At 46.7% G+C, this 22,537-nt stretch overlaps 1 protein-coding gene across 2 annotated transcripts in view; it reads left to right on the top strand.

Moving 5' to 3' along the window:
- Nucleotides 1-1,742: 1,742 nt before the first annotated feature.
- The window catches only part of LOC137631246 (Golgi to ER traffic protein 4 homolog), a 445,029-nt gene continuing 424,234 nt past the window's right edge, over nt 1,743-22,537 (top strand). For both annotated transcript variants that reach the window (XR_011041887.1, XM_068363031.1), the window contains exon 1: nt 1,743-1,871. Coding sequence is in view for 1 of the 2 variants with exons in the window: in XM_068363031.1 (XP_068219132.1) it covers nt 1,759-1,871 (113 nt within the window). In the remaining variant the exon portion in view is untranslated. The remainder of the gene's footprint in view (nt 1,872-22,537) is intronic.

The raw sequence follows: 22,537 nt of genomic DNA, 5'->3' as shown, positions 1-22,537 counted from the left end.
CAGATTCTTCCATCCCTGTTCCGAAGATGGGTTGATTTCAATTCTAAGTACAAAATACCTGAATTCGACAGGTATAAGTACAGTAGAATTGTCATTGACTTTTATCTTTCTTCGTGGCCAAGTGGGTTAGTCACTGTCTATATAAGCTTGCCGACCAGGGTTCGATTCCCGGCCGGAGCCAAGCTCTTGTCTTTGTGTGATTTCGCCTGGGGCTCTGATCCCGAGGTGGTTAAGAGAATCCAGACATTAGTATATCAAAAATATATATGGCTTATTTGAATATGAAAAACACGTAAAAATGTGCAAAATTTATCATTAATTGAATGCCAAGTAACAAACTACCAATTAGCTACGATGGTGAAGATGGGTTGATTTCAATTCTAAGTACAAAATACCTGAATTCGACAGGTATAAGTACAGTAGAATTGTCATTGACTTTTATCTTTCTTCGTGGCCAAGTGGGTTAGTCACTGTCTATATAAGCTTGCCGACCAGGGTTCGATTCCCGGCCGGAGCCAAGCTCTTGTCTTTGTGTGATTTCGCCTGGGGCTCTGATCCCGAGGTCGTTAAGAGAATCCAGATATTAGTATATCAAAAATATATATGGCTTATTTGAATATGAAAAACACGTAAAAATGTGCAAAATTTATCATTAATTGAATGCCAAGTAACAAACTACCAATTAGCTACGATGGTGAAGATGGGTTGATTTCAATTCTAAGTACAAAATACCTGAATTCGACAGGTATAAGTACAGTAGAATTGTCATTGACTTTTATCTTTCTTCGTGGCCAAGTGGGTTAGTCACTGTCTATATAAGCTTGCCGACCAGGGTTCGATTCCCGGCCGGAGCCAAGCTCTTGTCTTTGTGTGATTTCGCCTGGGGCTCTGATCCCGAGGTCGTTAAGAGAATCCAGACATTAGTATATCAAAAATATATATGGCTTATTTGAATATATATACATACATATATATATATATATATATATATATATATATATATATATATATATATATATATATATATATATATATATATGGTTGTAATAATAATAATAATAATAATAATAATAATAATAATAATAATAATAATAATAATAATGTACCCTTCTACTACGAATAATGCTGAAATCGTCTGATACTTAAAACTTGGACCAAAAAATCTTTCAGAAGTAAATGTTGATAAATAAGAAATAAACATTATTTTGATTTAAAATCGGATTAAAACTTCACTACTATTATTATGTTTTATTTCACTTTTCTTTTATCTAAGTTTAGTAAGTTCTGTGTAGTATTCTTATTTGTGAATGGCCAAGTAAGAAACAGCTGATGAGTTTGACATTTTGAAGGATTAATAATATATATTGACGGATGTTTTACTTTACTTTTCAGCGAGCTTTACTTAGTAATTGTTACGAAAATATCTGATTATCAGTCATTCAAGTACTGGATATGGATTAAAGAATAATCAATCATCATAATATACAAACTTTAGGCAATATTGAATGTATTATATTACATTACAGATGACAGAGTAATAAGAGCACCTATTCATATTATTGGAACTATCCTAAAATACTACAGAAAGGTAAATTGTTTATATTATACACGTAAATTATACTATTTCCTATATAATATATAAATCAATATATAAGATAATTTTATTAAGCTGCCAATCATTAGAATATCGAAGAAAGATAAAAATTAAAATTTTAAAAGAACATTCACATATCAGAACGAGTTTTATGGTTTGTCAACATGGCTCAGGGAAGCAGCAGAGGTGTAGCGAGAGTTCTTTGCAAATTAAAGTCCTCCGTAGAGGAAGGAAGATATTATGAGGCCCATCAGATGTACAGGACGTTGTATTTTAGGTGAGGACCATTGTAGATATATAAAGGAAGCTCCTAACAAGGTAAATCAGGACGGCGAAGGAGAGGGTCGTGGTTCAGCTGGGTTGCTGTCAGTGGGAAAATACGCAACATGCAAACGTTATCTCTCTCAGAGAAGACTTTCCGGTGTTTTTTAAAATGGTTTATTATGCCAAAGGAACTGGGTAGAAATATACATTGAATAAGATAAGATTAACTTGAGAGGGCTTTCGTATTAAAGAGTGAATTGAGTCGGAATATAGATAGAAGGTAAACCGACCTATGTAAGTATCTATGTGTACTGTTGAATATAATAATCATAGGGTCTTCCACTGATGAAGTTACAAAAATAAATGTTAAATATATTCCATGCAGTCAGGGAAATTAACGTGTATTATGCTATATATGTTCTGATTACATATTCAACATAGAACTTAGATGGTCACAAACATAAATGAACCTCTTTTGCTAATTTGAAGAAATATCCAAAGACCAAATATAATCAAAACTTTCAGGAAACACCTTTACTGTTAATGATTGGGTTTTAGGTTACAAGTACAGTTACAGATAGGTTAGGTGTTTAGGAATCCTGGTTCCTTCTTGCAGCAAATTGTTATTGATTCACTTTTTATAGATACAACTATTTTGTTCTAGGATCAATTGGAGAGCCTAGCCTTCAACTCTCGTCTGTGTTTTAGTTTGCAAAAAATGTGAAGGTTCAATGTTTACCTTAGTCAAGGCATTTTAAGAATATTCCCTTGGCTTGCCAACCCATATCCTCCCTACCTGTAGGATGGCTAGGTACCTAAGTTTAACCCTGTCTCCACTATCAAAATATAACTTGTGCAGTTGGCAGTGTTGTTTATATGGTAAAGTTTGATTATCTTGCAAGATGAAGATGCATCTTGCTTGTGTCACTGCCCAGGTTATACTTATTTCCGAAACAAGTCGCGTTAATCTCTTTAGCCGACTTCGTTATGTTTTGTAGTTTATCTCGAGTTGGGTCATTATATTGACCTTTGGTAAGTTGTTTAAGGCCAGTGTGGTATGGCAGGAAATACTGAACTTCTCTGTGACTATACATGATACTATACAGAATTATTATACAAGGTAGCCTAAATGTAACTCCAAAAGCTTTTGGAAATTGGGAAGTGGCTTACAAGTCTAGAATAGGAAGAAGATCAAGAATAATTAGTAAAATTGGTATTATTTTACTGTATTACAGGGCAATGTAACCTAGAAAAAATTACGCTCTCCGAAAATGACACTCGTTCCCGTCGCAAATGAATAGTTTCAGAAATATATATATATCTATATCCTACGATAATGGGGGACCGCCAGTGGGAACTTGGGGGTTTTTGGTGGGGAAAACATACTGGGGAAACGATATATAAACGTAAAACGAGCCTTTTCTTCTGTATACATTACCCTCTTGGATGTACAGTATAATAATCGGAGGAAAAGACAAAACAGTATAACTGGATAAACTTTGGAGGCGCCGTTGCAAAGGCTATGTCTCATGAAAAAATACAGTAACCAACTTTACCCGTTCAGAGTCAGTGCCCTACAACAAGGATCTTTGCTTTTTCTGTGAATGCTCTGGGTGTGTTTGATATATTCTGCAGAACATTTCCACAACAAATATAGGCAAAGCTTTGAACTAAGCAATTCAGAAGAACATTAAGGAGATACAGTGGAACCTCTACACAGGAACGTATCTACATCCGAATTTTCCAACATCCGAAGTAAAATTCGAGCAAATTTTTGACTCTACACCCGGATTTTATTTCGACACACAAAGTAAGCAATTTTCGTCGTACGGTTGTATCCGAATTTTTCGACACGCGAAGTACAATTCGAACACGTTCCGACTCTACACCCGAATGTTTTTTTCGACACCCGAAGTAAACAATACTCGTACGCGTAGTCGGTGCTCATAGCACCTGAAGTGTTTTTTATTTCCGCCGATAGAAGGCAGCACATCGACCTCGGAGGGACGCTCAATTAGCGGGTCTTGGGTCAGTCCTCTGTTCTCGTCGGCTTCTTGCGGTTGTGCTCTGTGCGTTCTGCTATTAACTCTGTTTTAATCGTGATTTTTACGTGCATCCTTTAACAGTAATTTACGTAAAGTATGGGTTCTAAAAGGCTTAGTTTTGCCAGTGGTAGTGGTAGTGGTGAGAAAAGGAAGAAGGAAATGCTTTCTTTAGAAATTAAGCAGGAAATTATTGAAAAACATGAGCGTGGCGTCCGCGTGAGTGAACTTGCTAAACAGTATGGCCGTAATATGTCGACGATCTCGACAATCCTTAAACAGAAGGAAGCTATTAAAGCAGTGAAACCTTCTAAGGGGATCACTATAATTTCCAAACGCCGTACCCCTATCATAGAAGAGATGGAACGACTTCTACTAGTGTGGATTAAGGATAGAGAGATCGTTGGCGACACCATCACCGAGACCGTTATCTGCGAGAAGGCGCCCGCCATCTTTACGGACTTGAAGGAGGAGAGCTCTGGGGGTGATGCTGGGGAGAGTTCAACCGAGCCTTCCTCAGATGATTTCAAGGCATCTCGTGGCTGGTTCGAGAAATTTAAGAAACGGTCCGGGATTCATTCAGTTGTTCGCCACGGAGAGGCTGCTAGTGCGGACACAAAGGCTGCAGCTGACTTTGTCAAGAACTTCGAAAAGGTCGTGCAGGAAGAAGGCTACGTAGAGCAGCAGGTGTTTAATTGTGATGAAACCGGGCTGTTTTGGAAGAAGATGCCGAGTCGAACCTACATCACTGCTGAAGAGAAGAAATTGCCTGGGCATAAGCCAATGAAGGATCGGTTGACTCTTGCCCTATGTGCCAACGCTAGCGGGGACTTTAAAGTCAAGCCCTTACTGGTTTACCATTCAGAGAACCCTAGGGCCTTTAAAGCACACAACGTCGATAAGGATCAGCTTCATGTTTTCTGGCGATCCAACTCGAAGGCCTGGGTCATTAGGCAATTCTTTGTGCAATGGGTATACCAAGTTTTCGGCTCTTCTGTGAAGAAGTATCTTCATGAACAGAAATTGCCTTTAAAGTGCCTGCTATGCCTTGACAATGCACCCGCTCACCCCCCCGTACTTGGAGATGATATCTTCGATGAATTCAAGTTCATAAAGGTGCTGTATCTTCCACCGAATACCACCTCTATCCTCCAGCCCATGGACCAGCAAGTCATCTTTAATTTTAAGAAGCTGTACACCAAGCACTTATTTAAGCAGTGCTTTAATGTCATGCAAAGCACCAACTTAACTTTGCGTGAATTTTGGAGGGGCCACTTCAACATCGTGCACTGCTTGAAGATCATAGATCAGGCTTGGGTGGGATTAACTCGACGGACCCTCAATTCTGCCTGGAAGAAGCTGTGGCCTGATGCAGTTTCTCCCCGAGATTTTGAGGGTTTTGACCCCGAACCTGATCCCGTGGTCGGTGCAGCGGAAGCCGTAGAGGAAATCGTCTCCCTTGGCAAGTCCATGGGTCTGGAGGTCAACTCAAATGACGTTACGGAACTCGTCGCCGAACACCACGACGAACTTACCACGGATGAGCTCAAGGAACTCAATGCTATGTCGGAGCACATGAGTGATGACGAGGAAGGGATTGATTGATTAATTTAAAGTTTTCAGGCATCCTGACATACGAGGAAGGGAGCGAGGAGGTAGAACATGTGTTAGGTTCGGCGCAAATAAAAGAGGTGTTAGGAAAATATCAAGACGTGGTCGACTTCATCGACAAATACCATCCAAAGAAATTGCAGGTTGGCGTGTAGTTTCTCAATTCGATGATGTTTGCCTAACTCACTTTCGAAACATTCTTTAAAAGCCGTACCAAGCAATTATCTATCGATGCTTTCTTTAAAAAAACTGCGAAGCGAACTCGCGATGAAGAGGATGAAAGTGAATCGAAGAAAACGGCAAAGAGTGAAGCGGAAGAAAGTGAAACAAAGAAAACGGAAAAGAGTGAAGCAAAAGAAATTCAGTCAATTTTAAATGTAGAGAGTGATAGTGATTAAAATTACGTAATCATCAAAAAGAAAAAAAGAAAATGTAAAAAAAAAATATAAAATATAAAAATAAAAAAAAATAAGCTAAGTTATGGTAAAGTTCACTTAGTGTAAGTTAGAATAAGTTACGGTAGTGTACGTTTATTGTAGTTAACCTCTCTACCTCCTCGCCGCCCATCCGTCTCCTCTCTGCGTAGCAAGACTAACAACACCTGCGCTGGAGTTTCTAAGGTAAAGTGACGCTAAAAACCCGTTTCTTATTTATCATTTTTTGCTAATTCTTCTTATTTACATGTCTATTCTTCTTATTTACAGGTCTATTATCTAATTTAGTGTTCATTATTCTCATGGGAAAATTATGTGTAGTAGTTTATTAAGAAGTTATCATAGGTTTTTGGGCTCAACCACGGATTAATCCTATTTCAATGTATTCTTATGGGAAAATTCGTTTCTACATCCGAAGTTGGTTCTGGAACGGAATAAATTCGTATGTAGAGGTACCACTGTATTGCATTTCTATCTTTGCACATCAATTAATCCAGAAGATGACACTAACCAAAGCAATGCTGATATACTTGGTGCAGAGATATAGTTCCTGAGCCTGAATGAAGGAAGTGAGGTCGACTATAAACCTCTGGTCACCAATGAAAAAACAAAGGCTGCAAACATGGAATGTGACAGGAAAACGGGTGAGAGTGACTTCAGGAGATGAGATTGTTAAGCTTAAAGAAGACCATAAGCTGTTCACTTGCATGCTGCTGTTGTCAAAGTCAAGGTCTAATATTGACTTGGAGGATACAGTGAAACTTTGTTGTGCCACATTCAATGTTTTCTATAGATGGGACTATGCTCCACTAATCCTTAAAGAGTAGTCTGTGTTGGAGAAATTGATAAAAAGTGGAGAAAGTGTTCCTGATATAAATGAAGAAATCCATGACACTAAGAGAGAAGAGCAGGAAGGCAAACCTTAAAAAGTGAAGGTGGCAATACTTGATGGCATAGCAGAGGTTCAATCAGTGGACAAAGCCGACTTCATCTCATATACTGTATCTAGTTAGATGATTACTTCACCAGTCATATCCTGACAAAATGAGGTGAAGCAGATGAAATTCACCATTTATTTGATTGGTATGATGTCCCAACCTCTCTCAAGACTGTCACACATAACAGGAGACAGGGAAGTCAGCCCTCAGTTGCTTATCATATAACATAACAGACTCCACCAGTTTATCTGAAGTACCAATGAAGAAACTCTTGGTCCATTTCACAACAAAATGCAACTTCACAAGCTACATTTCTAAGAAGGGAACTGAGGAGTAAAAACAGATGGTCACTGCACTGGGAGCTCAGTGCCAGCAACTCGCAGAGATGTTAATCACCTTCACAGTCATCAGGAAGAAGTAAACGCAAAACTTCTCCTGCATGCAACTGATGCAACAAGTTGCTGGGCATCAGTCATCAATATCTGTTCACCATTATCAAAATTTCGTCATCATCCTAAATTGAATTTTGTATTATAATTTCTTGTGTGTAAAAATTTTATATATAGTGGAGCTCTTTTGCCTGCCACCCTAACCATTCCTTCTGTCATATGAAAGAAGCAAGGTGGGCGTAGCCACCAGGTAAGTAGAACATGACGATTCAAGTCAGGTTAGGTGGTGGTGTATTATGTTAGGGCATATCTTATTGATCTCATTACAACTAAAGTACAAGGACTGACACAGGCAGGTTTGGTACAGAAAACGGGATTTAAATTCCTGTTTGTTCCGTAACTGGAATACAAACCACGCTTTGTTCCGTAACCGAAATACAAACCACGCTATTTACATTGGGTTTACCTTTTAGCGTAGCTGAAATGGCGAACCATTAGAATTTAACGAGGGTGTATTACCCCGCGCTAGTTAGCGGGGGGGTAGGGGAGTGGTAGCTAGCTACCCCTCCCCCCCCTCACACACCGGTGAACCCCACTTTCACTTTTGGCTCGGACTGGGACAGACTTCTCTGTCTTTGTCCTCCCTTGGCAGCCATTGTTTGTTTTGTCTCTACTTAATCACTTACTTTTCTTTTACTCAATATATATGTAAAAATTTTTTCATGTTTGTATATATATTTGAGTATAGAAATCAGTAAGTTTCCTTTTCAGAGTTGTGTGTGTAGTGTACGATATCTCCGTGGAGCCCTCGGCAGGTTAGGCCACCACGGTGTAATTTTATGGGTTGCGATCGAGTTTGACTTCGGTCTTTCTCTCTCTCTCTCTTGAGGTCGTTCACCCTTTTACTACGTTACTACGCCTTTTGTAGCTTCCTTCCCGTGTGGGGGGGTTTGCTACGCCGTACGTTTTGTCCCAATTAGTTTATGAATCTAATTGTATTTGTTAATTTTTCAGCTTTGTAGAACGATTCCTTTCGGGGTTTTCGTTCTTTCTTTAGTGTTCATTCATTTTTAAATTACATAATTACATAGTTACATAATTATAATTGTTATAATTCTGTTTTGGTTACAGCTCTCCTTCCGTGAGTGTAAGTGGTTGTGAGGGCACGTGCCTGTTGTGTAATTCTTGTTTTCCTTTCCCTCGGGATTCCTCTTCGGAGCCTTCCCGGGGGAATGAATGTGTACTAATGATTTTTGTTTTATTTTTTTACAGTTACCGATCTAGTTCGTTTCTGTAATATGGCAACGGTGTGAGCTGTCTTGTTGAGGCCTGGGGATTCAGCTGTTGCTGCCTCCCCTTTGGATTTTCGTCAGGGGCGTGTCTCCTTCTACTGGAAGTACTCCCGTGACGATTGACAGCTCTCCAGTTCATTTTAGAACTCTCAGGAGGCTCGCCTCCTTGGGTGGGTAACTTTCCTTCCGAGGGAAGTTTTTCCTGTCCAGGCTTGAGTTTTTCCCCTTTTGGGGGGTTCTTCTCTTGCCTTTTTTTCGTGCGACTATGCTCTTGGTGCTGAGCGGTCACACCTGCAGTTTCGCTCAAGGGGCTGGACAACTGCAGGAGCCCCTCTTCGGAGGATTGCTCCTTTTAGGTCACTGGCTGACCAGTCTCTTCTACGAAGTGTTTCTCTTTCATTCGCGAGAGAGTACACTCATAGAGACTCCTCTTCGGAGGATTCTTCTGCTGTTGTTGCTGTTGGCCTCCTTCGCCGTAAGGCTCACCGTCCGCCTCGTCGTAAGGGCCTCCCATCTCCCTATAAGGGTGCTAAGAGGCGCCTTTTTTGAATCTCCGTATGCAGCCTACTACTCCTTCTTCTTGATCTTCCGCCCCTGGTGCAGATGGACAGCAGTCTGACCTCGTCTTCCGACGGGCAACGGTCTTCCCGACGGACAACGGTCTTCTGACGGACATCAGTCTCCCGGCGGACAGACAACGGTCTTCCGACGGACATCAGTCTCCCGACGGACAACGATCCCTTCGGGGCAAAGGGTTGCCCCCCACGGGGGTTCTTCCCTTGCGTGTCAGGGTTCCCCTGTGCGCCCTTCTGCTGTGTTCTCTCCTGCTCAGTGTTAGCGCACAGGCGCTCTCCTGCTCCTGCTCAGTGTTAGCGCACAGGCGCTCTCCTGCTCATCAGCGCTTTCCTGATCGCCAGCGCTCTCCTGTTCGCCAGCGCTCTCCTGTTCGTCAGCGCTCTCATGAGGATCATCTCTGCTGTTCCTGTTACGCGCCCACGTTCGCCCTCGTGATCTAGAACTTCGGTTCAGGTCTGGGTCAAGGACTCTTCTTCTACGCGCAGGCTTCCATGCGTTTTGCCTTCTGCTCGCCAGCGATCACCAGCTCGCCAGCGACCTTAGACGTGTCAACATTCACCTGCTCGGCAGCGATCTCCTACGCGTCAACGATCGCCATCGATCTGCCACGCGTGTCAGTTCCCCTGAACACCATCAGTAGCGATCTAGCGCTTGCCTGCTGTGGACCACGATCTCCGGTAGCTGAGTCTTGCCGTAGATCTTCCTCCTGCTCGCCAGCGCTCACCTTTACTTCTGTCCTTCTGTGCGCCAGCTTTCTTCAATCGCCAGCGCACATCTGCGCGCCCTTCTTTGCCACGCACCTATGGGCGCCAACGGTTTTCTGACCGTCTAGGATCGCCTGATTAACAGCTTGCTTCAGCGCTCACTTTCCTGATGCACCTGCGCGCGTTCTGTTAGCGCGATGCGCACTAACCATCACTAGTCTCTCTCGCGTTGGCAATCGCCTACGCGCCCGCGTGATTCTTCACCTGCGCGCTAGCGTTTTGTTAACACACCACCGCTCGCCAACGCGCCATCGCTTGCCAACGTGCCTTCACTCTCCTACGGGCTATCGCTCGCCAGAACGCGCCATCGCTCGTCAACGCGCCATCGCCCGCCTCCGCGTCGTCGGTCTCCCGACCGCCTGTGCTCACCCGCGCGCCCACGTGCCTGCACGCCTATGCTCGTGCGCGACCGCGCACTTGCTCTCCAATGTTCGCCCGCGCGCGAACCAACGGCATTCCATCGCGCGGACGGACGGAGTTCCGTCGCGCGGACGGACGGTGTTCCGTCGCGCGGACGGACGGTGTTCCGTCGCGCGGACGGACGGTGTTCCGTCGCGCGGACGGACGGTGTTCCGTCGCGCGGACGGACGGGGTTCCGTCGCGCGGACGGACGGGGTTCCGTCGCGCGGACGGACGGGGTTCCGTCGCGCGGACGGACGGGGTTCCGTCGCGCGGACGGACGGGGTTCCGTCGCGCGGACGGACGGGGTTCCGTCGCGCGGACGGACGGGGTTCCGTCGCGCGGACGGACGGGGTTCCGTCGCGCGGACCGACGGGGTTCCGTCGCGCGGGCCGACGGGGTTCCGTCGCGCGGGCGGACGGGGTTCCGTCGCGCGGGCCGACGGGGTTCCGTCGCGCGGGCCGACGGGGTTCCGTCGCGCGGGCCGACGGGGTTCCGTCGCGCGGGCCGACGGGGTTCCGTCGCGCGGGCCGACGGGGTTCCGTCGCGCGGGCCGACGGGGTTCCGTCGCGCGGGCCGACGGGGTTCCGTCGCGCGGGCCGACGGGGTTCCGTCGCGCGGGCCGACGGGGTTCCGTCGCGCGGGCCGACGGGGTTCCGTCGCGCGAACCGACGGGGTTCCGTCACGCGAACCGACGGTGTTCCGTCACGCGAACCTACGGTGTTTCTTCGCGCGAACGTTGGCTTAATTCTTGCAGTATCCATTGCTCGCCTATGGGTTATCGCTCGCTGACCACCAGCTCTCGCGCTTCCTACCACGTTCGCCCTCCTGCGCTCCTTCGCTCCCCTTCGTTTGCGTTCCTGCGTGCCCGCGCATGGGCGCTTCCACGTTCGCCCACGCGCAAATCATTGATTTACCATCGCGCGAGCGCCAGGGCGATTGCGACCACGATTCCCATTGGGGTTTTGCAGCATGACCAGCCTGGCGAGTCTTCTGGAGCGTATTTCCAGAACACGGCAGAGCATGGCACATGCAAGAATAAGAAGAATCTTCAGGGAGGTCTGAGCAACATTCTTCTTTCCAGAACCTGGGTTAGCCCTTCCCCGTCATTCCCTGGAAGGGTATTTGGCGGAGGGCTTTCCGTTCGAGATTTCTCCATCGGCCAAGGGGTGACTGTTTACCCCTTCCTCTTTTCCATCTCGTGAAAGGGGCTTACCAGGTCCTTTCCCTCCTCGGTTACAACCCGAGGTTTTGTTCAAGGAAGCTACAGGAAGGTCATGGGTACTTTCCTCCTCTTGGGCTCAAGCACCTTGGCGTTTCGTCGTCAAGTATCGAACTTGCGGGCAAGCTCGATGTTGGGCCATCTGGACGCAATGTCCGAGGGCTTCCTTTCGGGTGTCTCATCCGTGGATGTCGACAACCTCAGACACCCTTCCATCCTTGAGAAGAGTTTGTTTGTGCCCAAGGACATAGACATAGACAGCGGCTGTGCGGAGGAAGTCGACTTCCGTTTTCACTCTTCCAAGGCGCTTTCTTCCAGACCCTGCAGGGCTCCAGCGCCTTTTTCTTTCAGCCACGTCGGCCTAAGTTATCGGACCGGCTACGACAACTGAGACAAGGTGTCCAATTGCAGTTCCCTCCTGTCAGGAACAGATGGTACGGGAGGCTCTCCCGGGGGGGGGGGGCCATAGTCCTAGAGGGAGCGGCAGAATTCACGAACTCTAGGATTGGCACTCCGCCCCCCCCCCTTGCAGGTTTCACGCTGGGAGGATGCCTAAGGTTATTATTATTATTATTATTATTACTATCCAAGCTACAACCCTAGTTGGAAAAGCAAGATGCTATAAGCCCAGGGGCTCCAACAGGGAAAAATAGCCCAGTGAGGAAAGGAAATAAGGAAATAAATAAATGAAGAGAACAACTTAACAATAAATCATTCTAAAATAAGTAACAACGTCAAAACAGACATGTCATATATAAACTATTAACAACATCAAAAACAAATATGTCATAAATAAACTATAAAAGACTCGTGTCCGCCTGGTCAACAAAAAAGCATTTGCTCCAACTTTGAACTTTTGAAGTTCTACTGATTCAACCACCCGATTAGGAAGATCATTCCACAACTTGGTAACAGCTGGAATAAAACTTCTAGAGTACTGCGTAGTATTGAGCCTCGTGATGGAGAAGGCCTGGCTATTAGAATTAACTGCCTGCCTAGTATTACGAACAGGATAGAATTGTCCAGGGAGATCTGAATGTAAAGGATGGTCAGAGTTATGAAAAATCTTATGCAACATGCATAATGAACTAATTGAACGACGGTGCCAGAGATTAATATCTAGATCAGGAATAAGAAATTTAATAGACCGTAAGTTTCTGTCCAACAAATTAAGATGAGAATCAGCAGCTGAAGACCAGACAGGACAACAATACTCAAAACAAGGTAGAATGAAAGAATTAAAACACTTCTTCAGAATAGATTGATCACCGAAAATCTTGAAAGACTTTCTCAATAAGCCTATTTTTTGTGCAATTGAAGAAGACACAGACCTTATATGTTTCTCTAAAGTAAATTTACTGTCGAGAATCACACCTAAAATTTTGAAAGAGTCATACATATTTAAAGAAACATTGTCAATACTGAGATCCGGATGTTGAGGAGCCACTGTCCTTGACCTACTTACAATCATACTTTGAGTTTTGTTAGGATTCAACTTCATACCCCATAATTTGCACCATGCACTAATTCTAGCTAAATCTCTATTAAGGGATTCACCAACCCTAGATCTACATTCAGGGGATGGAATTGATGCAAAGAGAGTAGCATCATCTGCATATGCAACAAGCTTGTTTTCTAGGCCAAACCACATGTCATGTGTATATAGTATGAAAAGTAATGGGCCAAGAACACTACCCTGTGGAACACCGGATATCACATTCCTATAATCACTATGGTGCCCATCAACAACAACTCTTTGAGATCTATTACTTAAAAAATCAATAATAATGCTAAGAAACGACCCACCCACTCCCAACTGTTTCAGTTTGAAAACAAGGGCCTCATGATTAACACGGTCAAAGGCAGCACTAAAATCAAGGCCAATCATACGAACTTCCCGACCACAATCAAGGGATTTCTGTACAGCATTGGAGATTGTAAGAAGGGCATCACACGCTCCAAGGCCTTTACGAAAACCAAATTGCAAACTAGGGAGTAGATGATTACCTTCAGCAAACCTATTAAGACGTTTTGCCAGAAGACGTTCAAAAACTTTAGATAATATGGGAGTTATGGAAATTGGGCGGCAATCAGTGGGACTTGAGCTACCACAAACACATTTACATAGAGGAGTAACATTACCAATTCTCCAACTAGTGCTAAAAGCTCCTCTTCTTGCTAACTTGCGCAAAATAACAGATAACTTTGGAGCTAAAAAATCTGCTGTCTTTATAAAAAAACAAAGGAAAAATACCATTTGGGTCTACACCTCCATAAGCATCAAGGTCCATCAACAGAGCTTTAATCTCACGAGATCGAAAAGCTAAACTAGTTAGTTTAGCCTCAGGAAAACAGGAATGAGGAAGTTCAAGTTTTTCATTACTCTGTTTACTGTCAAAAACATCAGCCAAAAGGGTTGCCTTTTCCTTTGGACAGTGAGTGACTGAGCCATCTGGTTTAAGTAAAGGAGGAACTGTTGCATCTACACCAAAGAGTGCAGATTTAAGGGTAGACCACCATTTATGTTCCTGAGTTGTACCAGAAAGTGTTTCTTTTATGGTTAAATTGTACTCCTTTTCAGTTGAGGCATAAACTCTCTGAGCAAAAGCTCGAAGCTGAGTATAGTTGTTCCAGGTCAAATCTGATCTGTTACCCTTCCAAAGATGATAGGCCTACTCATCCAGATGACAGCTTCCCGATGCCCATTCCTGCACGATCTCTGTGATCAGCCAAGGATATTGCGCCTGCCGTCTCTGTCAGCGAATTCAGTGTCTCTGAACCTCTATGCTATAGGGTCGGCAAGAGTTTGCCCGTTTGGGCAGAATGATCCATGCCCTAGGAGAAGGTCCTCTATAGGATCGTCGACGGCTTCACCCCCGGCTTCTTCAGTCGATCCTTTCTTGTAAGGAAGTATCTGAGACGGGAGTTCCGTAGTCGACTTCTCAGCCCTGATCAAGTTTGTCGAACAAACTTCGTCCAGCGTGGAACAGCAGAATCGATCAGACTGGTAACGAGGCGACAGGACTCCTTAGGCCCTGGATCGGAAGGACGGGTACTTTCAGTTTCCATTCCATCCATGTTCCAGGAAGCTCGTGGAATTCAGCCTAGACTACAGGTATTCCTGCTTAAGATGCAGTGTGGCGATCCCGCCGTGGCATCGCAGGTTTTTTTTCCCCAGAGAACTCTCCCTGCTTTCCTCATGGCCGCTCAGGTGCAGGCTTCCGCCTCCTTCGCCTTTTGGAGGTCTGGTCAACTCCGGTAGGCTCGGGTTCGACCTTCTTCAGCGCCGGGACAAGCTTCCGGATGCTTACCATGAGTGGGGGTTCATGGTATTTTGCTAGGAGCCTTCTCTTCTTCTGCCTCAACATCTGGAGTATCTAGCCATGATATTGAGTCAACGGCCTTACCACGTTGGAAACCCCGCTTCTCGTCCGTCCAGTGAGGTTAAGCAACGTCGGTTCTGGTCGGTACTTGGATGGGTGACCGCCTGGGGACGCCAGATTCTGTTGCTACCTCCTCCGAGCCTTCCCTTCAGTTGACTGTGGCAAGGCTGAGGAGATTCGCAGTACCTGTTCTCAGTCAAGCAGAGCTTTCAGCCCTACCTTGGAACGTTCCCTAGTTCTCTTTTCCTCATTGACCCGTCTATAGTTCCGAACGGTCGCCTCAGGATAAGTTCCATGTGGGGCGGCCCAAGTTCCGGTGGTTTCAAAGCAACGATTAACCAGACTTTCTGGCCCCTATGGGACCAGCGGAACGATTAGACCTGCAATGGGTGTTGACCTATGGAACCTCTTGATGGGAGTGGATATTCTCGTCCTTTCCCCACATTTTTTATGCTGTTCTCGGACTCGTCAAAGAAAAGGGGGGGGGGAGCATGTTCTGGTCCAGGCCTATGGTCAGGACCTGAAGGATACCTCTCCATCATTCAGGCAGGCTTAGGGGCCGTAGTTTGGCCCCTCTACAGATCCTACAGCTCCTGCCGAGTCGCTCCGTGCGCGTCGACTTCATGGTTCTGGCGTGTTCTAAACAGCAGGGGATGCATTTTCACACCTTCGCATCTTGCAGTAGAGATACCGAGATAATTTGAGATACTCTCAATACCACCATCGGCTCTCTCATTCCGGGCAGAGGAATGTTCTCTCCGACTATCCGAGCAGAGCCTCGTAGAGAGAGTGTACCTGGGGGTCTTTGGCCTTGAGTAACCAGCAAGTCCTGGTCTGGGGGACCTGATCGCGACAGCTTGGAACCTCAAGCTTCCACTGTTCTTCCCCCCAGTCTCAGACCCCGAGACTCTGGCAAGATGCATTCCGGTGATGGTGGGACAACATCGACGCCTGCGTCTTCCCTCCTTTGTTGTCTGTTGAGAATGGGTCTCAACAAGACCAGGTTGTCTGTCAACCTTTCAATGGCCCTGAGAGCTCCACTGGGACTATGCGCAGAACGGTTTCCGGACCCTCTGCTTCCCCTGACGGAACTCCCGGGAGAGCTTCTTCCACGGCACAGGCTACTCAAACAACCACACTGCAACATCTTTCACGAGCCGGGGCGTGGCTTCGGCTTCATGCCTGGAGACACTACGCTTCCTCCTCAAGAAGAGACAACCCGCTACAGTCGCGGTACGGAGGTCGCGTCATCTGCGATAGTCATCCGCAGGGGTCTTCCAGGTGAAGTGGAGAGTCTTAGGTGGTTGGTGTCGTGGGAGATATACCTCTTCCCTTGAGGCCTCTTCTCCAGCAATAACGATCTTATTGCCTTTCGGCGGGAGGAAACTCCTTTCTTCTCTCGGCAATGAAGCCTGTCGCTCAGCCTTTCCCTGACCTTCAGGCTTAAAGGAATAACTTTTTCCTTCCCGCTGGACCTTTCCTCGCTCATGCGAAGCTGCGAACGTCCCTGCCCTAGTCGGAGTGAGACCTCCAACTTGGAGCATGGCTCGGACTTTTTAGTCCCTTAAAAGATCTTCTCAAGACCCTTTACGTCAGGCCTCTGATCGTATTCCGTCTTGGGGCTCCTGCTCACTCTGGCCGCGGCCAGTGTGTAAGCAATCTTCTTGGTCTCGTACGACTCCGCCCTTTCTAAGGAATGGGGGAAGGCAACATTCAGGTTCGCTCCTGAGTTGTTGGCTAGACACAGAATCTTGGGGTCCCGGCCCTTCGGTCCAATTCCTTCAAGATTTCAAGTCACCATTCTGTATCTGATGTCCCAAAACCTTCTCCTTCTTACCAGTAAAGGAATCGAGAGGTTAGCTTTGGGAACAGCTGCAGTTTGTCCTCAGTTGCAGCCGGTTTGGGAGCACAAGAAGGACACGGGGGAGAGTCACCAGTATACCTCTTCAGCTCGGACTCAAGGACATTCATCTCGACCTGACTCCAGACCCTCCCCCGTCACGTCGCCCTACAGCACAATGTCGGATACATCGCATCGTCCCTCGCCTTCGAGTAATACTACTCTGTGACGCAGGTGCTACAAGCTGGAGTCTGGAAGCGTCTAATGACCTTCGCAGCCCGCTTCCTGCAGGGCGTGACCCACAGGAGTTTCGATACGTTTTCTATCGCTCTGTGGTGGCTACACAACAGCTGGTCTAACCTCAGGCTCCTTTTTGGACAGGTAGCAGAAGGTTGAGGGCATTGTTATCAGGTTTTAGTCTGCATGAACGAAAGAAGTATGTCTGGCCCTTATTTCTTTCTTCATCATCCCCTCTACGGGGAAGCAGCATCCTGGTCTCTGCATAGCTGACCTCAAACCTCTGCAGGTAAACCATGCTTCCTTGTGTTCCGAGTATTGAGTCAATACTGTCGCGTCTCCCATACCCTGACGAGGTGGTATTGGGAACGTCCTAACCCAGAGTTCCTGTTCCTTCTGGAACTCCAGGTCAACTGCCTAGGACGGGTCACACTTCTTCCTTCACACACAAGCTTACGTAGGCCACACGGTTCCTTGCGGAGCAAGGAACTTGTGAGGTGCAGGGACTCCTTTTCTCGAGTGCAACTCACTAGGATTCTGAGTTCTCGGGTAAAGCCAACGCCAGTATGGCTGGGGACTTTCCACCCTACCTAAGGGGTAAGTCACCCAATGTAAATAGCGTGGTTTGTATTTCGGTTACGGAACAAATGACAAATTCGAAGATACTGTAATTTGTATTTTTCCTAACCATACAAACCTTAGCTATTTACTGTACACATATTTGCCCGCCAGCCCTGTCCCCCAAGACAAGTCCTACCTCTAAGTGAAAGTGAGCTTCACCGGTGTGTGAGGGGGGGGAGGGGTAGCTAGCTACCACTCCCCTACCCCCCCGCTAACTAGCGCGGGGGTAATACATCTTCGTTAAATTCTAATGGCTCGCCATTTCAGCTACGCTAAAAGGTAAACCCAATGTAAATAGCTAAGGTTTGTATGGTTAGGAAAAATACAAATTATCTTCGAATTTGTCATATTTATTAGGGATTATACTTTCGGCGGAGCTGAAATGAGCCATTAAAATTTAGCGAGGGTTAACTACCCACACCGCTAGTTAGCGGGGTTAGGGGGAGGGGTTAGCTTGCTACCACTCCCGTTCACACACCTGAGATTTAGTCACTTTATTTTTGGCTCGGATCGAGAGCGGTTGTTCCTCTCTCCCTCCTCGCCTATTCTGGACTGCCATTGATTTTTGTCTTTTAACTTACTTTTTCTTATACTTGTATATATATGAAAACATTCTTAATGTTTATGTATATATATGTGTATAGAAATGTGATAAGTTTCCTTTTCAGTGTTTGTGCTGTGTGTAATACATATATGACAACGACACTTGCGTACATTAGCAAGGCCAGCACAGTTCCACTTCTTGAGGAACGACCTCTCCCTCTATGGTCCATCGGTCTTCCTGTCGGCATATAACCGTTAACTCGGCCGCCGCAGGTTAATCGTCATCGCCTGGACCCTCTTCATCCTACTATTGTCTTCGCCTTTTCCTTTTTCCTACGGGAAACGTGGATTTCTGAGCGAAGGGAATGTGGTCTCACAAAGATTAACTACGGTCTTTCTCTCCTCGAGGTCGTTCACCTTTACAGCAATAGTGTACTATTGGGGAAGCTCCTTTCCCATGCGCGGGTTAAGTTGCTCTTCCGATTGTTTGTCTCAATTATTTTTTTAGTGAAAATATAATTGTATTTTAACTTTTCATCTTTTCTCCGTGGGGAACACTTTCCTTCGGAGGATCAGTGGTTCTCACTATTATTGAATATTCTTAGCTGATTTAAATAATTGTAATTCTGTTTTTATTACAGTTACAGTACTCTACTTCCCCCTTCTCCCGTGGATGTCGACTGGGGAAGGAAGGGCGCAATACTTAATTTTATGTTGTTCCTCAGGGTTCCTCTTCGGAGTTCCTCCTTAGGGAATTTCTGTTAAATGATTAATTTTAAATATGTAACTTCCCTGGTAGTTACATATATATAGCTTAAATCCGGCGTTTCGACGCGCGCACGGCAGAAATTCAAATTTCGCGGCAATCGCCGCCATGACAGTAGGTGGTCATACCTGAGCGCTCTCTCTCATAGGTAACCGGAACCATTCCCAACATTCCTCAGAAATTCCCTGCCGTTGATCGAGTCAACACCTAGAAAATTCGTTTTCGCTGATACGGTATCACTTTTCTACAATTTGGTGAAGTACCTTTTGTTGGCGTGTGGGTGCGCGCGCCAACAGTCTCCCGCGTGCTACCCAGGGCATTTCCCATCGCGCGAGCGCCAGCACGCTCCCCAGCGCGATCCTCAACCCCCCACGAGCGAGGCTCTCCTTCATCTTTTCAGGCGAACCCCCCTTTGGTAACTCCTCCTAGGGATCGGTCGATCCCCTTCCCTCCAGAGGGAGTTTCTGACAGCACAGCTGTCAGTCAGCAGCCTTGGTTTGGGTCCCTGGTCAGAGCGGTCATGCAGGCTTTTAAGCCTGTTCTCTCTGAGCTGGGCCACAAATCATTGGCAGCTTCTACTCCTCTGAAGAGGAAGAGGGGAGTGTCGAACGTGGTAACTTCTCCGAGGGCGAAGCTGACTCTTCGTAAGTCCTTGAGGAAGGCCTCCTCACCCCCCCCCCCCCAGACTTTCATTCCCTCCCCTTCGGACAAAGATTTCCTGTCCTCAGGGGAGTCACATGAAGTGAGGCGTTCCCCCATCGCACCAATGAGGGAAACCCCACCTCGCGCTGGAAAGTCTTCTCGGGTAGGGGTGGAGAAGAGCCTCCCACCATCGTTGTTGGAGTCCTGCATCCCTCCCAGGAGGGAGTCGAAGGACTGCAAGACTGTGCCGAAGTCATCTTCAAGGCTTAGACCGGAGCCAGCCAAGCACTCGGAAAACGTCCACAAGTCCCCACAAGAAGAGCCTTTTGGGACAGGAGACTTTGCTGCTAGCCCTTCAGGAGGAGAGCTGCAGGAGTCAGAGCATGCATTCTGGCAGATTCTGACCCTTATGAGGAATCTCAATGGTTTTGCGGATCCAGAGATTCCCCCTCGTGTGGGCAAAGACACGGTCTTGGACCGAGTCTTTGGGACTCAAAAACCCTCAAAGGTCAGTGCGGCTTTGCCCTGGTCTCAAGGGGTTAAATGTGCCAGAGACAAGGTCGAAGCCCAACTCTCCGAGCTTGCCTCCTCCAGCCGATCCAGCGCCGGCAACAAACTCCTCCCACCTCCTCGTGTCCAACAGAGGAGGTACTTTGACATCGTTGAGGAGACTTGTTTAGCTCTTCCCCTACACCACTCTTTGGAAGAGCTTACCAGGGGAGTCCCTCTAGAGAGAGACTCCAACCGTCAGGTCTCGTTCTCGGCGTCGGAGATCCTTAGCCAGAAGAAGGTAGCGAAGTGTGCCATGCTGGCAACTTCGTGGCTGGACATCTGGCTAGGGTCCCTAGGCATCCTGTTACGTTCAGAGGACTTGTCCAAAGAAAGTACCAGGAAGGCCATGGAGACCTTTTTACTCTCAGGCACTCACACGATCGAGTTTCTAGCCCACCAAGTCTCGAACTTGTGGGCTAATACCATCTTGAAACGTCGAGATGCGGTGTCTGAGAGATTCCATCAAAAGGTCCCCAATACCGAGATCAGCAGGCTCAGACATTCTTCTGTTATGGGGAAGAACTTTTTCGAGCCTAAGGACGTGGAGCAGGCGGCTGAGAGGTGGAGGAAGTCCAACCAGGACTCTCTCCTACAAAGGGCTCTAACATCGAAGCCCTATAAACCTCCAGCACCCCAGCAACCACGTCCTACCAAGACCACGAAACCGGCAGTGGCAGCAGAGACAACGGTGTTGAAGCCCTTTCCTGTCAAGGACAAGAAAGGCAAAACGTCCTCCAGGGGAGGAAAGAATCCTAGAGGGAGCGGCCGAGGCTGCAAACGCTAGGATTGGCAATCTCCCTGCATGTCCACCAGTGGGGGGATGCCTACAAAGTTGCTCGAATAGGTGGCAGCAACTCGGGGCCGTATCCTGGATGATTTCTGTAATCAGTCAAGGATATCGCGTCCCGTTCACAACATCTCTACCTCCCCTGACAGCGGATCCAGTGTCGTTGAGCTCCCTTGCCATGGGATCGGCAAGGGGGCAAGCCCTTCGGGCAGAAGTCGAGACCATGTTGAAGAAGGGCGCTCTCCAAGAGGTCCTCGACGGGTCCCCAGGCTTCTTCAGTCGACTCTTTCTTGTAAAGAAGGCTACTGGAGGCTGGAGACCAGTTATCGACCTCTCAGCTCTGAACAGGTTTGTCAAGCAAACTCCGTTCAGCATGGAGACCGCAGACACGGTCAGACTTGCAGTGAGACTGCAAGACTTCATGTGTACACTGGACCTGAAGGACGCCTACTTCCAGATCCCAGTCCATCCGTCTTCAAGGAAGTACTTAAGATTCAGCCTAGACAACAAGGTGTACCAGTTCAAGGTGCTGTGTTTCGGTCTCTCCACAGCACCACAGGTTTTCACCAGTGTTCACCCTAATATCGTCGTGGGCACACAGGATCGGCATCCGTCTCCTCCATTATCTGGACGACTGGCTGATCCTAGCAGACTCGGAGTCAGCCCTTCTTCGACACCGAGACAAACTTCTGGGACTTTGCCAAGATCTAGGGATCATGGTAAATCTCGAGAAGTCCTCTCGGCTTCCCACTCAAAGACTGGTATATCTAGGCCTGATCATAGACACCAATCTCCACAAAGCCTTCCCATCAGACGACAGGATAGCAAGGCTGAGGAGGGTCGCAAGCCCTTTCCTCAGACGAGAAAAACTTCCAGCCCAATCGTGGTTACGTCTCCTCGGTCACTTCTCATCCTTGGCTCGTCTAGTTCCCAACGGTCACCTCAGGATGAGATCCCTCCAATGGCGACTCAAGTCCCGGTGGAATCAGGGTTACGATTCCCCGGACGTCATGATCCCTATGGGTCCTGCGGAACAGACGGACCTTCAGTGGTGGGTGACAGACAAGAACCTACGAAGAGGAGTGGATCTTCTCGTCCTCCCCCCGGATTTGATGCGGTTTTCGGACGCCTCAAAGAAAGGGTGGGGGGCCCACGTTCTGCAACACAGGACCTCAGGCCTGTGGTCAGAATCAGAAAAGTGACTCCATATAAATCTGCTAGAAATGAAGGCCGTATTCCTGGCCCTTCAACAGTTCCAACAATACCTGGCGGGTCACTCTGTGGTGGTGATGAGCGACAACACCACAGTAGTAGCTTACATCAACAAGCAAGGAGGTACAGTGAACCCTCGCTACTTCGCGGTTCGACAATCGCGGATTCACCACTTCGCGGGGTTTTCCCATAACCCATATATATATACATATCGCGGATTTTCCGGAAAATTCGAAAATACCGCGAAATCTGAAGACAACCAAATACGATATTTTGTTACCTGTAATTCCATTAATACTGTAATTAGTAATATCTGCTCTTACTGATTGTTCATTGCATTACATATGATATATAATTCAGCACAGAAAGAAATAAAACACGAAAAGAGAATGTGATCATACGATAATTCAGTACGTAGTAAAATTAAAT

This window comes from Palaemon carinicauda, chromosome 39, assembly GCF_036898095.1.
Source record: "Palaemon carinicauda isolate YSFRI2023 chromosome 39, ASM3689809v2, whole genome shotgun sequence".
NCBI classification, from domain to species: Eukaryota; Metazoa; Arthropoda; class Malacostraca; order Decapoda; family Palaemonidae; genus Palaemon; species Palaemon carinicauda.
The sequence above is the reverse complement of the archived record's forward strand: the minus strand, read 5'-3'. Positions and strand labels throughout refer to the sequence as shown.